Source organism: Ptychodera flava, chromosome 20 (genome assembly GCF_041260155.1).
Source record: "Ptychodera flava strain L36383 chromosome 20, AS_Pfla_20210202, whole genome shotgun sequence".
Classification (NCBI taxonomy): domain Eukaryota; kingdom Metazoa; phylum Hemichordata; class Enteropneusta; family Ptychoderidae; genus Ptychodera; species Ptychodera flava.
This window is the reverse complement of record NC_091947.1, coordinates 28138221-28152617: the sequence shown is the minus strand read 5'-3', so window position 1 is coordinate 28152617 and position 14397 is coordinate 28138221. Positions and strand designations below refer to the sequence as shown.

The 14397-nt window shown below is 37.6% G+C and overlaps 1 protein-coding gene across 2 annotated transcripts in view; it reads right to left on the bottom strand.

Annotated features, from left to right (window-relative positions):
* Positions 1-213: 213 nt before the first annotated feature.
* LOC139120487 (C-terminal-binding protein 1-like) overlaps positions 214-14397 on the bottom strand; it is a 68046-nt gene continuing 53862 nt past the window's right edge. For both annotated transcript variants that reach the window (XM_070684944.1, XM_070684943.1), the window contains 6 exons: positions 13202-13388; positions 11765-11925; positions 11072-11216; positions 7941-8147; positions 6040-6164; positions 214-5836 (listed from right to left, as the gene is read on the bottom strand). In XM_070684944.1, the coding sequence (XP_070541045.1) occupies positions 5261-5836; positions 6040-6164; positions 7941-8147; positions 11072-11216; positions 11765-11925; positions 13202-13265 (1278 nt within the window). In that variant the 5' untranslated portion in view covers positions 13266-13388 and the 3' untranslated portion in view covers positions 214-5260. The remainder of the gene's footprint in view (positions 5837-6039; positions 6165-7940; positions 8148-11071; positions 11217-11764; positions 11926-13201; positions 13389-14397) is intronic.

Below are 14397 nucleotides of genomic sequence, written 5' to 3'. Positions count from 1 at the left end.
GCTTAAGTGAAGCTATCAGTTTTGTAACCTTGTGAATATAGTTTTTGTTGCTTGTGAATTACACAAATAAATGTGTATTTTTTTCCTTTGAGGTGTGTGTTATATCATAATGGACCCTTGACTGTAGGTCTTCCAAAAATCATGGACACATCACTGCTTGTGGAGCAGCCATGCAAATGAGTGCATAACAAAATAGTGATCACAAATACAATGTTCAGAATATCGTCACATCTTTATTCACCTACACAAAATGCTGCCAAAATTAAGTAACAAAACGTGTAGCCACTAAATCAATCCTACAAGTACAAAGAACAACTACATATTTTCAGGTCAACCTTGTAAAGTCTTGGCGTCTAACCATAACTGCTTTTAAATCTTATGAAATGTAGAAAAAAGCAAGATCTATATTACACATGCTTGGGAAGCAAGAAATTGCAAATTTCAATTAAAAAATGATTAATTCCAAATATGAGGAATTAGGACTGTTGGGATTACAGGTTAAGTAAAACTTGTGCCTTAACAGAGAGCATATATGTGACTTGGACACACAAGTCTGTCGCCCTCTGACCTTTCACCTGATGTTGACCCTTTTACCAAATAAGGTACATGAGACCTGTTACCCTGCATTCAAGGCTGAAAGAAAAGCTAACACATTAGATCAGATTTGAGGATCAAAAAGCTAACAATTTCAGGACTTTTTTTGGAAGCCTCTCGGCAAATGCTTTTCAAACTACTTGGGTTCCTGTCTGTTACAATAATCAGTGAAAAACTGCAAGTAATTGTGAATACCAGGTGTTGGTGTTTATAACGTTACAGATATTACCAACACTGGATTACAACCCGTGACTTTTCCCGGCTGTTACCATATTCAGGAATAGAATGGAAATATGTGTGGAAAGATTGACACACGGGAAATACACTTCTGTTACGAATCACTGTCACATATTTTGAAAAACCTCCACCAGAATGTCTAAAACTGTCATCTTAATAAAAATGACAGCTTACTACATAAGAAAATATCTTCTCTACCATAGAGCATCATCAATGCTTGTCAAAGTGGAGGTGATTCTAGATATATCCTTCCAGTTTTTCACTTGTTTTAGGATCCAGAGATGTAACACATCAAGGATGTTTGTCATTTTAAATTTACTTTTGCAACTTTTTTGTAGTAAAAAACATCCTACTTCCTAGTAAAGAAATGTTTCTGTATGCTTGAGGGCTTACAACATTTCAATCTCAAGTACCGTCAAAGCATTGGGCCCATTCTAATTAACTGTACATCCATTATCAAAACAAAAGGTTTTGTCCTAAACTAATGCTACCAAAGTAAGAAAAACTAACAAGGAAAAAAGTCACATGGATCTGAATTCACTCAGAATTCATTCTGCTATGAAGCACCTTTTATGGGAAAACCTGTCGATTCCGAAAGAATTTGGAGAGGAAAATTTGTGTGATTGTGTAAAAAAACTAAATCATATCTCTAAATTAAACACTGACAGTGTAGTTGGAGCATATCAGGAGAACAACACTGGGCATTATTGTCATCCAGTCTCTCCCCATGCTAAAAATAGTTTTCATCTTTGCAGAAATTTGATATGTGATTCCCACAAGGGTAGATTTCTATTGGATTTTTTACTTTCTAGATAAACTACTAGTCATTTCTACGGCCGGAGTGAGTCTGTGGCTACATAAAAAGTGAAGTGAGAGACCCATTTACTGGGAGTTACGCTGTTTTACACCAGTGTTGAATGGACACAGTCCTGTGATCCTCAGTGGATATCAAAAGATAACAATGTTATTATCATTTTCTTGTGCGATAAAACTACCTTCCTCTGTATGCTAAGCAAACTCTAAATTATGGCTGACATGGCAGAGCGACTGCATCTGTTGATTCCTATGTTTAAATTGGAAAAGGCCTGGTAGGGACTATGTTACCCACTTACTTCTTGCATCACCAGCAATGATGCCCAAGTGTGTACACTACACTAAGATTACTGTGTGTTTCTCCTGAGAAATGCTATACAAAAATTATCTTCACATTCATTGATGGGGGATTGGATCACTGCCATTCTTTCCTAAATTCAATTCTATTAATTTGTGATACATATTCCAGTCATTTTATTTTCTTGAAAAGTCTTGTAACACTTTCTTGCTTTGAAGGTGTTGCTTTAGAACATCTGTAGGGATAATAGAATGACAAGAAAATATGGATACTCTGTCCGTCCTTCAAAAATTGTGATGCAAAGACTAGACTAATGGAACACATCTTCTGTCAGAGGGATAACAGTATTGCTAGCTGTGTTTCTGTACAGATAAAGCTAATTTATAAAAGAAGGCAATTGGATATCTGGAATAAATTCATAGGCTAGCCGGTCAAGTGTCATCTTGGTGAGGTGTGTATTTCTCAGTCACACAGTGTCAGTGTTTGATATGGACACGAAATCTACAACTTCGATTCATTCGATTACATACCTATGATTACATACTGTGGATGAGTTGAAATGCATTTCTCATGTGAACTGCTACATGCCACTTTTGAATTGAAAACTTTTCTTGTATCATGATGCAACAAATTTCAAAAAAATCTGACGAGTTCTATCCCAGAAATTTAACTATTGTACTTGTGACACTTTCCAGCCTAGTTGCTATGACAACAACTGAACAATTGGGACGCAGTAATTTACCCGCTTTCCGCAATGAGGTCATGTTGGCTTGGGAACCCTACTCATTTACATAATGCACGTGTCGACTTTACAGCCTTCAAAACCTCATTATTTCATTGAAATGGTCAAATCTTTGCTAGAAATGTTACAAACAAGCATTTTTTTTCCTGAGGGTTCAGTAAAGTTGGAGGCAGAAAACGGGTACACTCTTATGATGACTAGTAACATGATATCTCCAATCTTTGATGAAGAATGTCGAAAGTATGTTATTACAGGTGACTTGGCTCCACGTCCTGCTCAGAATGATGTAGGCAAGTTTTCTACAATAGTTGCCCAAACTTCATCTTGAGCGGTGTGATAGGGGGACCAATCTGTGATATGAAGCTGTGTCAGGTACCTTTAACTCATTACAAATTGGTTGAGAAATTGGAGAATCATGCTTGTGGCAGCAGATTTTTTTTAACTCTCTATGAACCTGACCTACAGCTTGCATTTGATAAGCTGAAAGTAAATTTGGTTATCTACAACTGCTGGATCAAGAAACATTGGGAACATTTCTACTGGAGTAAAAAAAAAAATTCTACAGCAAGCAAAAAAGAAACAGAGGTAGCAAGTCTTTTAATGCCAATCTTGGGGTGATACTTATCTTGTGTACTGGGAATGAAAATATAGTCTCAAAAATTTCAGGGCCAACAAAGTCTTACAAATATAAAAAAAACCTTTCTGATCCATGGAATTCCGTATTTCCCTGGTGCTCTTCAGTATTCCGCGTAACTGTCATAAGTAATAATTTTTCATAAACAAAAAATATTTTCATTCAGACTTTGTATAATTGTACACCATTAGGTGTACTTTTCGTCATTGCAAATCTTTCTTTAAGCCTACAATTGTACAAGTTGTGTGGCTAAAAACAGTGATACATACCATGTACTGTGTCACTGTTGGTGTTTTTGATATGGTTAGGAAGGGTAGGAGTCAATACACCTATAAAGATATAACCTTTTGCTATTTTTAAGAATTTTCCACTAGTCAGAGAATATAAGACATTGGAATGAATGTATCTACGAAACAGCTCCACCTACTTGTACAATATCGTAATTTTTCTTAATCATCTCAAAAAGGAAAAAAAAAATACTAGAACACAGTTCACTGGTACAAAGCTCTCCAAAAGACATCACAATTACTGTTAAACATTTTCAAAATTCAAACACTATGATCAGGAGAAGGCAAGTCACAAATTTTCCATTTTTCTTCTTTTTTCTTAGAAAACACAATCTTTGGTTTTTTTTGGTCTCTTTCTGATAATTTGGAGAATGATGTGGAAAATCTTACCAACTTCATTCGTTTGTCTTTCCCTGTTTTTGCTTCGGACTGATACCGGCAAGAGTTATTTTCAGATTTGTTTCGTGTTTTTTTTTAAAGATTTTAAAGTTTTTTATACTTTTATAATTTTTTTGATGCCAAAATCACACGTACAAATGGAAGCCATGTGTGTTTATGGCATAATATTTTTTTCACGACTTTTAAAAAAAAGAGGTTCCTTCATCTTACACTACTGATTTTTCCAAGTGATACTTTTCTGTGTAGAAGATCGGAAGGACAGCAGACCAACAAAGACTGAAAGAGGTAGTTTTGTGGATTATCATTCACAGCCGATATCTGAAGTCCAACACTAATTTCAAACAGACCTACAGAGCCTAGAGTGCAAGCAATAAAAAAACGTCTACGGAATTATGCAAAGATATCCGCCGATAACTAACAAAAGTGATAAAAAACTAAACTAAATAATGGAAGTAGCGCTGTGAAGTCTCTGTTCTGAGGGGGGTAAAATATTTTTGATGCTGATGATGAAGGGACAGCTTCATCAGCCGTACACAGCAACTGTGGATGTATTCAGTCAGGAGATGAGGCTTTAATCTTCTGTCCATCTGCTGCACTCAGTCAATTTGCAGCCACTGCACTGGCCACAGCAATATCCCCGTCCTTTTTTCCCCCCGGTTCGTTTTGTTTCTGTGCAAATCTGAGATGACAGTCTTGGCACTCGTCATGGAGAGTCTCTGTCTCTGAGCAAAAAATATTTCTGAACTTCCATGACCTGACCAGTCCTCCGTGCCTCTGTAGTACACTGACACCATTTCAGTTGCTTTTTTGTGTGTTCAAAAAAAACACAAGTGATACCCAGTGCTTGTTGTAGACGTGTACGAGCAGGGACTGTTCAGGTCCACTATAACTGTTCTCCTTTGGTGTCAACAGTATGCTCGCAACTGCTACAACAACGTCCTGGCCAAAATCAATGCATTGAATAGTTTTTTTTCTCTTCGTTGTATTTCTTGGTTTGCAACAGAGTACATAATGAAGTGAACTAGGTATGATCCTTGTTTTGCATATAAATAAACGGTGAACGGTGTGCGGAGTGTGTTCTTCAGAGTCCATGCATTAGTACATTAAGACACATCCACTATACATCATATGGAGAAGGAAAAAATTATATCGTCAATTATGTAGAGAATTACAATGTTTCAAGTATTTTTCCACTGGTGAATATCCGTTACGCTGTTATTGTTCAGCTTCCACTTTCTGAGATGGGGGTATGTGATTCAGATTGGCAGTGTCGTATGTCCAGCTGGTGCAACGCTGTGAGGTGTGCCGGCAGGGCCGTGATTTTCAATTGGATTGACTTGTGGCGGAGTTGGCGGAATGAGAACCTGACCGTACGGATATCTTGCTCCGCCGTTCATATCTGGATGAGGTGCTTCTGGCCACTGGCTATTGCCAAGCAAGTATTCCTTGTTGACACAATTACGAAGATTATCAGGTACTCTGCCGGTTAATCCACGCCGGATCTCCCCCGCGGCACTTTCACGAGCTTCTGTAGAACTCTGCGCGCTATACCAGGCAGAGTGTGGCGTACAGATCAGGTTTGGCGCATCTTTCAATGGGCCTGATGAGAAATTGAAGGGCTCGTTTTCATGGACATCCAGAGCGGCAGCGCGAATGCGTCCTTCCTTCAAGGCGTTGGCCAGAGCATTCTCGTCAATTAACCCGCCACGTGCAGTGTTCACGAGAAAGGCTCCCTGGCGCATTTGTTTGATGGTGAATTCATTGATGAGGTGATGATTGTGTTCATTCAGGTTACAATGTAATGATACACAGTCACTTTGAAATAGCAAGTCCTGTCGAAGAAAGAGAAAGCCCACATGGTTAATATAAGATTCATAATTTACGCTGGACAATGATTGTTCTGATTTTTGATACATTTCTCAAATTGAAATTATGGTTTTTGTAGATTATACAAATTTTGAGTTTTGATTTTCCACAAAGTGAGTTTATGCCATCTTGAGTCACTGAATTTCAAGGGAAGTGATAAGATATCTACCTGTAGAGTGTAGACTCTTGTAAGACCCAGTGACCTCTCTATACCTTCCTGGAGGTAGGGATCGTAGAAAATAACATTGAAGCCAAACGCCTTGGCACGCAGAGCTACAGCTGACCCAGTCCGGCCTGAAAAAGAAACAAAACATTTATAGGTTAAACCCCATTTAATAGCTGTATCTATTCGCGTCTTTATTGACAAGCTGGTTTGAAATAAAATGAAACTTACGCAAAAATGCTTACTGAAGTGTGACCACTGAAATTTTTCAAACATTGGCAATGATTTTAACAACTAAATAATTTTTCACGTTGCAAATCAAATATAGCAGCTACAAATATATATGTAAGTGACTGAATTTAATCGACCAAATCAATCACCAATATGGCTAAATAATAGGAATCCAAAACATGGTGTTTTTTAAATGGCATTTTTTTGGTACGTAAAATGAAAAAAGATTCATCTGATGGGGCTGTAAGAAATATAGATGTCAACATGGCAAATACACATAATCTGTGAGGATATCTTGTTGCATATTCCATGCAGGACAAAAGAGTGACACAGTCATACAGAGATGACAACTGCCTTGGGTAAAGTTTGTGATTAAGATGTCCATTTTCTTGTCTAGAAAACCACATCATAATTCCCTTCATGACATCACAGACTATGCTGTTACGTTCTTGATATTTTCAGAGTGTTTTTTAAATTGAAATGACCACACCAATACAGAACACAATGAACATATGCTATTACCCAAATAAGGCCAGTCATTATGTGTTATGTTACACACTTCATCCATTGTTCTTATGGGAATATTGAGAGACTTTGCTGCTATCTCATGTATGGGTCCCAGATACCACTGCCATCTTTGTTTACATTTTCTGAATGTGTGCACACTGTCGTCCCATTTGTACCACACATCATCCAAAACTTATGTCGTGATTTATCAATTTGCAGTTTGGTAGTGTGTGTCCTTTTTGCACTGATACATGCTAACAGGAACAGTTTTGGACAACTATTACTTTGATAAGTTTGAAAGTGCCATCTATGTGTGCACGCATAGATGGCACTTTCAAACTTATCAAAGTAATGGTTGTCCAAAACTGTTCCTGTTAGCATGTATCAGTGCAAAAAGGACACACACTACCAAACTGCAAATTGATGAATCACGACATAAGTTTTGGATGATGTGTGGTACAAATGGGACGACAGTATTACATTATGCAAAGTTTGAAAGGAGCACATTTTTTATTTGGTATACACATTGTTCTAGAAGTGTACTCATCTCTACTTTACACCTCTCATCCACAATATGTATCTTTTAAAACATCTACACTGTTACCAGAACCATTTCTTTGTGAAATCATAACTGGTTGAGTTGCACAGCGATCTTTACCTCTCAAACTGTATGTTTGAAAATGAAGACACTATGTCCAGAAAAACCAAGTCTACATAATTAGATAATCAATAAAGCTAATAGCAGTGGATATGAAACCAGATATAGCAGACGTAATAAGTATCTAAACATCATACAGTGAAAGGATTGCTAATTACATTCTTCAGGCACCACTTGGCTATATGCAGAAGACAAGATGTCTGATAACATTACTGACAATGCCATCGTACAGACATTTTTGTTGAAAGCGGTTAGATCAAACTGAGGTGTGACATTTCAGAACATGTTTAGCACAGTATTCCACCTTTAATCTGAATCTACTGCTGACTCTGAGGAAGTTACATCTGCATTTAGTTCAGACAAGTTTGCCAGTATATGTTGAGAAACAGTTGGCATCTGAAAACACTGACCATAGCTCCTAAAAACCTTATCTGCCTCTACTCAGGTTCATCTGTCCATCAAATGCCACATTTAACATGTAGCACTATAAAGTAAGAGAGAATCACATTACCTAAGCCTATAATTCCCAGTGTTTCACCACGGATTCTAGTGGCACCATGTGCTCCTTCACGGATATTTTCTGCTGTGGATATCTTCTTGCCCTGTTTGACCATCTCAGCTAGCCAGTGTGTGCGTCTATAGAGGTTGAGAATCATACACATGGTGGAGTCTGCCACTTCTTCAACACAGTAGCCCGGTACATTACATACTGCCACCCCTGCAATTCATGAAGATAAAGGACAAAACATGCGAAAACAAGTCATTGACAATGACATAGTCCCCACTTGTAATAGGAGTATTAGTCTTGAGGGGGCAGGGAAATGAGGTCATTAAGAAGTATCACTAAAGTGTATATGTTCAGATCTATGGACACATAGGTCTATGTCATTGTTCCCAATTTGAAACAAGAGGCATGTCTAAGTTATGGTTCTAAATCGGGAAAAAAGATCAAACCTCTAGCTGTATTGGCCAGCCAAGAAATACATATGTGCATAATAAATGAGGTACAAGATGTGACATCTTAAGGTCTATTATCCTATCAAAATTGAAGCGTAAAGAACTTGTGATTACTGAGTTATGCATATATATGCATATTCAAGGTCTAAGGTCATCAAGGTCACGTGACATTTTGAAAAAAAACATTGTATTGCTAATTAATCCATATATGCCAAAATTCAGACCTCTAGCTCTATTGGCTTTCCCACAATTATATATGGGCATAATTAACGAGGTAAAGCATGTGTTGTCATAAGGTCTCCCATCCTACTAAATATAAAGGACATAGCACTTGTGGTTACTTATTTATTGACATAATCGTGTATTTTAGGTAAAAGGTTATCGAGGTCACATGACATTTTGTCAAAAAATTTCTATCCTATAGTCTATCCCTATATACTAAAAATCATACATTTACCTCTATTGGCTTGTTCAAAATTAGATATGCACATAATGAATGAGGTACAATATGTGGCGTCATAAGGTGTCCCATCATACCAAATATGAAGGGTGTAGCACTTGTGGTTCCTGAGTTATGGACAAATATGTATATTTGGGGTCAAAGGTCACGTGACATTTTGTCAAAAAAATTGTATTGCTAAGTTATCCCTACATACAAAAATCAGACCTCTAGCTCTATTGGCTCGCTCAAAATTAGATATGCACATAATTAATGAGGAACAATATGTGGCGTCATAAGGTGTCCCATCATACCATATATGAAGGGTGTAGCACTTGTGGTTACTGAGTTATGGACAAATATGTATATTTGAGGTCAAAGGTCACCAAGGTCACGTGACATTTTGTCAAAAAAATTTTAAGTTATGCCTAACCCAAAAATCAGACCTCTAGCTCTATTCGCTCACTCAAAATTAGATATGTGCATAATTAATGGGGTACAATATGTGGCGTCATAAGTTGTCCCATCATACCAAATATGAAGGGTGTAGCATTTGTGGTTACTGAGTTTTGGACAAATATGTATATTTGAGGTCAAAGGTCATTGAGGTCACATTACATTTTTTCAAAATAATTGTATTGCTAAGTTATCCCTATATACCAAAAATCAGACCTCTAGCTCTTTTGGCTCGCTCAAAATTACATATGCGCATAATTAACGAGGTACAATATGTGGCGTCATAAGGTGTCCCATCATACCAAATATGAAGAGTGTAGCACTTGTGGTTACTGAGTTATGCACAAATATGTATATTTGAGGTCAAAGGTCATTGAGATCACTTGACATTTTGTCAAAAAAATTGTATTGCTAAGTTATCCATATATACCAAAAATCAGACCTCTAGCTCTATTGGCTCGCTCAAAATTATATATGCACATAATTAATGAGGTACAATATGTGGCGTCATAGGGTGTCCCATCATACCATATATGAAAGGTTTACCACTTGTGGTTACTGAGTTATGGACAAATATGTATATTCGAGGTCAAAGGTCACATGACATTTTGTCAAAGTGTCTGAGATATCTGCGTGAACGGATGGACTCACGGACTGACATGACCCAATCTATGAGCCCCTGGACTTTATCTGTGGGGACTAAAAACTGTGTCACTGCATCCTTTTTGCAATATGAATACGATGAGAAACTAAATTTTTATTTATCTTGGCCTTATACATGGGAGCCTATGTACTGCCTTATACATGGGAGTCTATGGACTGCCTTATACATGGGAGTCTATGGACTGCCTTATACATGGGAGTCTATGGAGGTGAAAACTAGTGTGAAAATCTCAGTAATACTTTATGGGTCGCCTGTGCTTATACATGGGAATCTATGGACTGCCTTATACATGGGGGTCTATGGAGGTGAAAACTAGTGTGAAAATCTCAGTAATACTTTATGGGTCGCCTGTGCTTATACATGGGAGTCTATGGACTGCCTTATACATGGGGGTCTATGGAGGTGAAAACTAAAAAGTCCTCTAACATGGCCAAATTTGATCGCATTGTGAAACAAATCGACGTGCATCTGTATGAGGTAGGGTACTATCCTTGAACCAAGTTTGAACAAAATCGCTCCAGGTGTCTATGAGATATCTGCGTGAACGGACGGACGCACAGACGCACGGACGCACACACGCACGCACACACGGACGCACGGACGGACGCACGGACATGACCAAACCTATAAGTCCCCCCGGACGGTGTCCGTGGGGACTAATTAGCATAGTGATGGTACAATGTGTTTAATAGTTCCTTTCCTGATAAACATGCCTGCTTTCACTCAACGGATAGCATGATGTTACCACACTACTGAGCCGTTTTGATGTCAATGTTGCCACACACCGAATTGACGATGATCATGGTTTACATTTTCACGAAACTAGTTTCCAGTTCCTGAGACAGAACGTTGAGTTTTCTGGGATATTAAAACTGCTGACAAAACTGTTTCTGCAGTTAGTTTTGTCTGCAGTCATAATACATTATATTGTATTTTGTGGGATAACAAATCTGATCCTGCAGTTGTGTTTTGCAGTTTGCTTCACAGACGAATGTGACAGAAATTTAACATTTATGCCTAAAGTCATCAGTAGCATGTACATTAATGTTGTTATAAGTCAAAAGTAGCACAATTATGCCTAGTATTTTTATCAAAAGCTCCCAAGATACAGGGAGACAATCATTACCTAAATCACCAGCAGCTTTGATATCAATATTGTCATAACCAACTCCGATGCGAACAATGATTCGCAGAGCTTTGAATTTTTCTAAGTCTTCTCTTGTGAGAGTGATGGTATGGTAGAGAAGAGCTCCGACAGCTTCATTCAAAACCTGTAACAGCAAGCATGAAGTTGGTTATACAGCTGATCAGTCAACACAAGGATGAGTTGTTGTAAGAGCGCCACCTACAGGTGAATTTCCCTTACACTTGCAAACTATAAAATATAAACAGCTAATCTGAACACAAGAATGGGTTGTTGTAAGAGCGCCACCAACAGGTGAGTCTACCAAATACTGGTAAACTCTACTGTCACTATATATCTGTTTGAGCAGAATGTAGTGTATTGTTCCCAGTGGTATTCATCTAGCATCCCATGGCAGCGTGATTGTAACAGATGAAATGGAAAACGCACACTGCCAGCTGCCATACCCTGGAATAACAGACTATTACTGATGAGTTGGAACTAGAAATGACAAAGGATTGTAGTTTTTTACAAAGTGTTAGCTTCAAGATTTTAGATACAAAGTCAGAATGACTAAATTTACTCCCATGGTTGATTTTACTATTATGGATGAATACACAAATGTAATTTGATTCATTCTCACATTCACTGGATATCTATGATATAAAATCACATGAGAATATTTGTCACACTAACCTTTTCATGTATTTCTTGGGTTGACTGGGCATCGCAAAAAGCAACTGTGGCCACATCTTTCAGTATGGGCATTTCAACACTGCAGTCACGCCCATCCAATAAGGCTACCAATGGGCGTGGATGCATGGGGTTGTTGGTACCTACAGCTGGATGGCGGATATCTGATGAATAGAAAATGTCGTGGAAATAATGCAATTTATCATGTCATACTGATGTGAAGAATTATTAGTGTTACCATAAAGCAGAGCTGATTGGTTTGTCCTGAGACACCACTGGCTCATGACTCGTGTTACTTTCATGATCACTTCATCCAAAATTTTTTTTCACAAAAACGACTTAATACATAATGGTTGATTTTGATTTTGTAACATAGTGTAGCAATAAAGAACAGATATTTCGACCTCTGTAGAAAGGGTTTTCATTTCACAGCAAAGCCAGTGAAAACAATGCGACCCAGTACACCTTTGTACATCTGGTTCCATTCCACTGGTCTAGATTAGCAACAGTTGATTGAATAATTTAGAATATCCTTACTGTGTTTATCTTTTTAGCAAACACACATAGACAGAATAACAACACTAATCTACATGACTCATCATGTGAAGTGTCCCACTCATTATTTTCTCAAAAAATATTAGAAGTGGTCTCCAAAGCACAGACACAGATACAGACCTCAATGTGCTTCCAGAGCTATTAAACACCACAGGCCACTGAAAAAATGATTCCCTTTGAAATACTGTCTTCCTAGGTTGCTGTCTCCATTTCTAGTATTGCTACAGAGCTGACACATTGGAATTTGAAGAAATTCCTCTGCTGACTTTGAATCATTAAATTTTCTATTGAGAAGACATGAGGTTCAGGAAGCATGCCTCCAATAGTGTTCTGATAGTGAACAAATGCTGACACTATAGACAAGGTGTTTGCCAAAAGCTAAAGATGATATGCGAATGCAAGGGAATTACATGTTAAAAATTAAGACTGTTTCCGTTCCTTAACCTCCAGCAAGTAGGTAGTGAGGTGTGTATACGTGATGCGCTACAGTTCTGATTAACAAGCATGTAAAACACTTGCACCCAGCCTTACTGAGACTGAGAAGGTAGAGCAATATGCAAACATGTTGTTGAGATGTGTACATCTATGACAGTCACAGAAAAGGCAGCTAATTTTTCCAAATAGCGACAAAATGAATACATATCATTGAACTTCACAAATGAGTGGAAAACGGTAAAAATCAAATTAACAGATATCATATGCAATACTTGCTTGCTGATATTCAAAACAGAAATACCCATACAAATGCATGTAACAACCAATATGATTCAATGAATCATGCACAGGTCAAATGGTTGTTGTTAACACAACTTTCTTCTGAGCAAAACTTTTGCCACCTTTTTCTGCTGACACACAAACTTCTACATTCCAGTATAGAGTACTTACTTTCAACAATTCTTTCGACGGACATTCTTGGTCTCTTGTTTCTCCTGTTTTGCTGTTTGTCCATAGGGGAGTTGGGTTTCGTTGAGGAGATGTCTATTGTTATTGGTGGATCGACTTCCGGATCAGGCACTGGTACGTCACCTTCTCGTTTCTCTCCACCAACAAAATGACAACTACAAATACGTAACTGAGTTGAAAATGAAACAAAGTTACTTGTATTGTCTAGCACGACCATTGCAAAGATATTTGCCTCTTCTGCAGTTTTATCACTTTTCAGTTTGTGGCTTAACTGAAGAATACTGAATTCATCGTAAGTTCTATTACAATTCAAAATAACCCTTGGGGGTATGTTTCTATTTCTTTGTTATAAGAGGCACCCCAGCACAAATAGGGCAATACTCATTAGAAGAATGAATACGCTATTCTTCAGATGTGCCTCAGTATACGTTTTAATTGTTTCCTGTTCAGGTATAATTTCTATGTCATTGTAGAGAAATAAAAATGCACTCAGAATTTGATATTGTCTCTGGTGCAGAGGTGATATGCAGAAACCCTATGACATCTTCAAATTATTGATACAATGTATGAACTATTGCTACTGAAGAATGTATCAACTATTGCGAATGTAGCAAAAATTAGAATAAATTAGAATAAATTAGAAACATTAAATAAGCACTAGATTTCACTATTCCACAACTACATTCCACTAAATACTAATCTCACCACTGTAAACTCACACTACCAATCACAACACAACATAAAACACCATCAAGATCAAGGAGAAAAACACATAGAAAATGAGAGGAGTAGTACAAAACATGTTACCTGAAAACTTGATTTGTATGTTCTCTGGGTTGTATACAGTGTGTGCAATGAACTAGTATTTAATACTTTGATTTAGGGAGGGGTTGAATTGGGGAATGGTAAGAACTTAAACAGAGAGGTGGAAAAAGAAACAGCCTGAAAATATGTAGAGGAGCTTTTCGCTCCACACAACCAGATTTTTGAGACATTTTATCATCTTGGTGAGTACTATATACCAAACTAATGTATGACATTGCTTCTCATCTGGGTACCTCAAACACATATCTTTTGATTTTTTTTTCAGTGATGAACTTAGTAACATTTTAGGCCTGGTAACAAATAGCATCATGGCCACTTGGTATCAAACAGACTACATTGACATAAACTGTTTG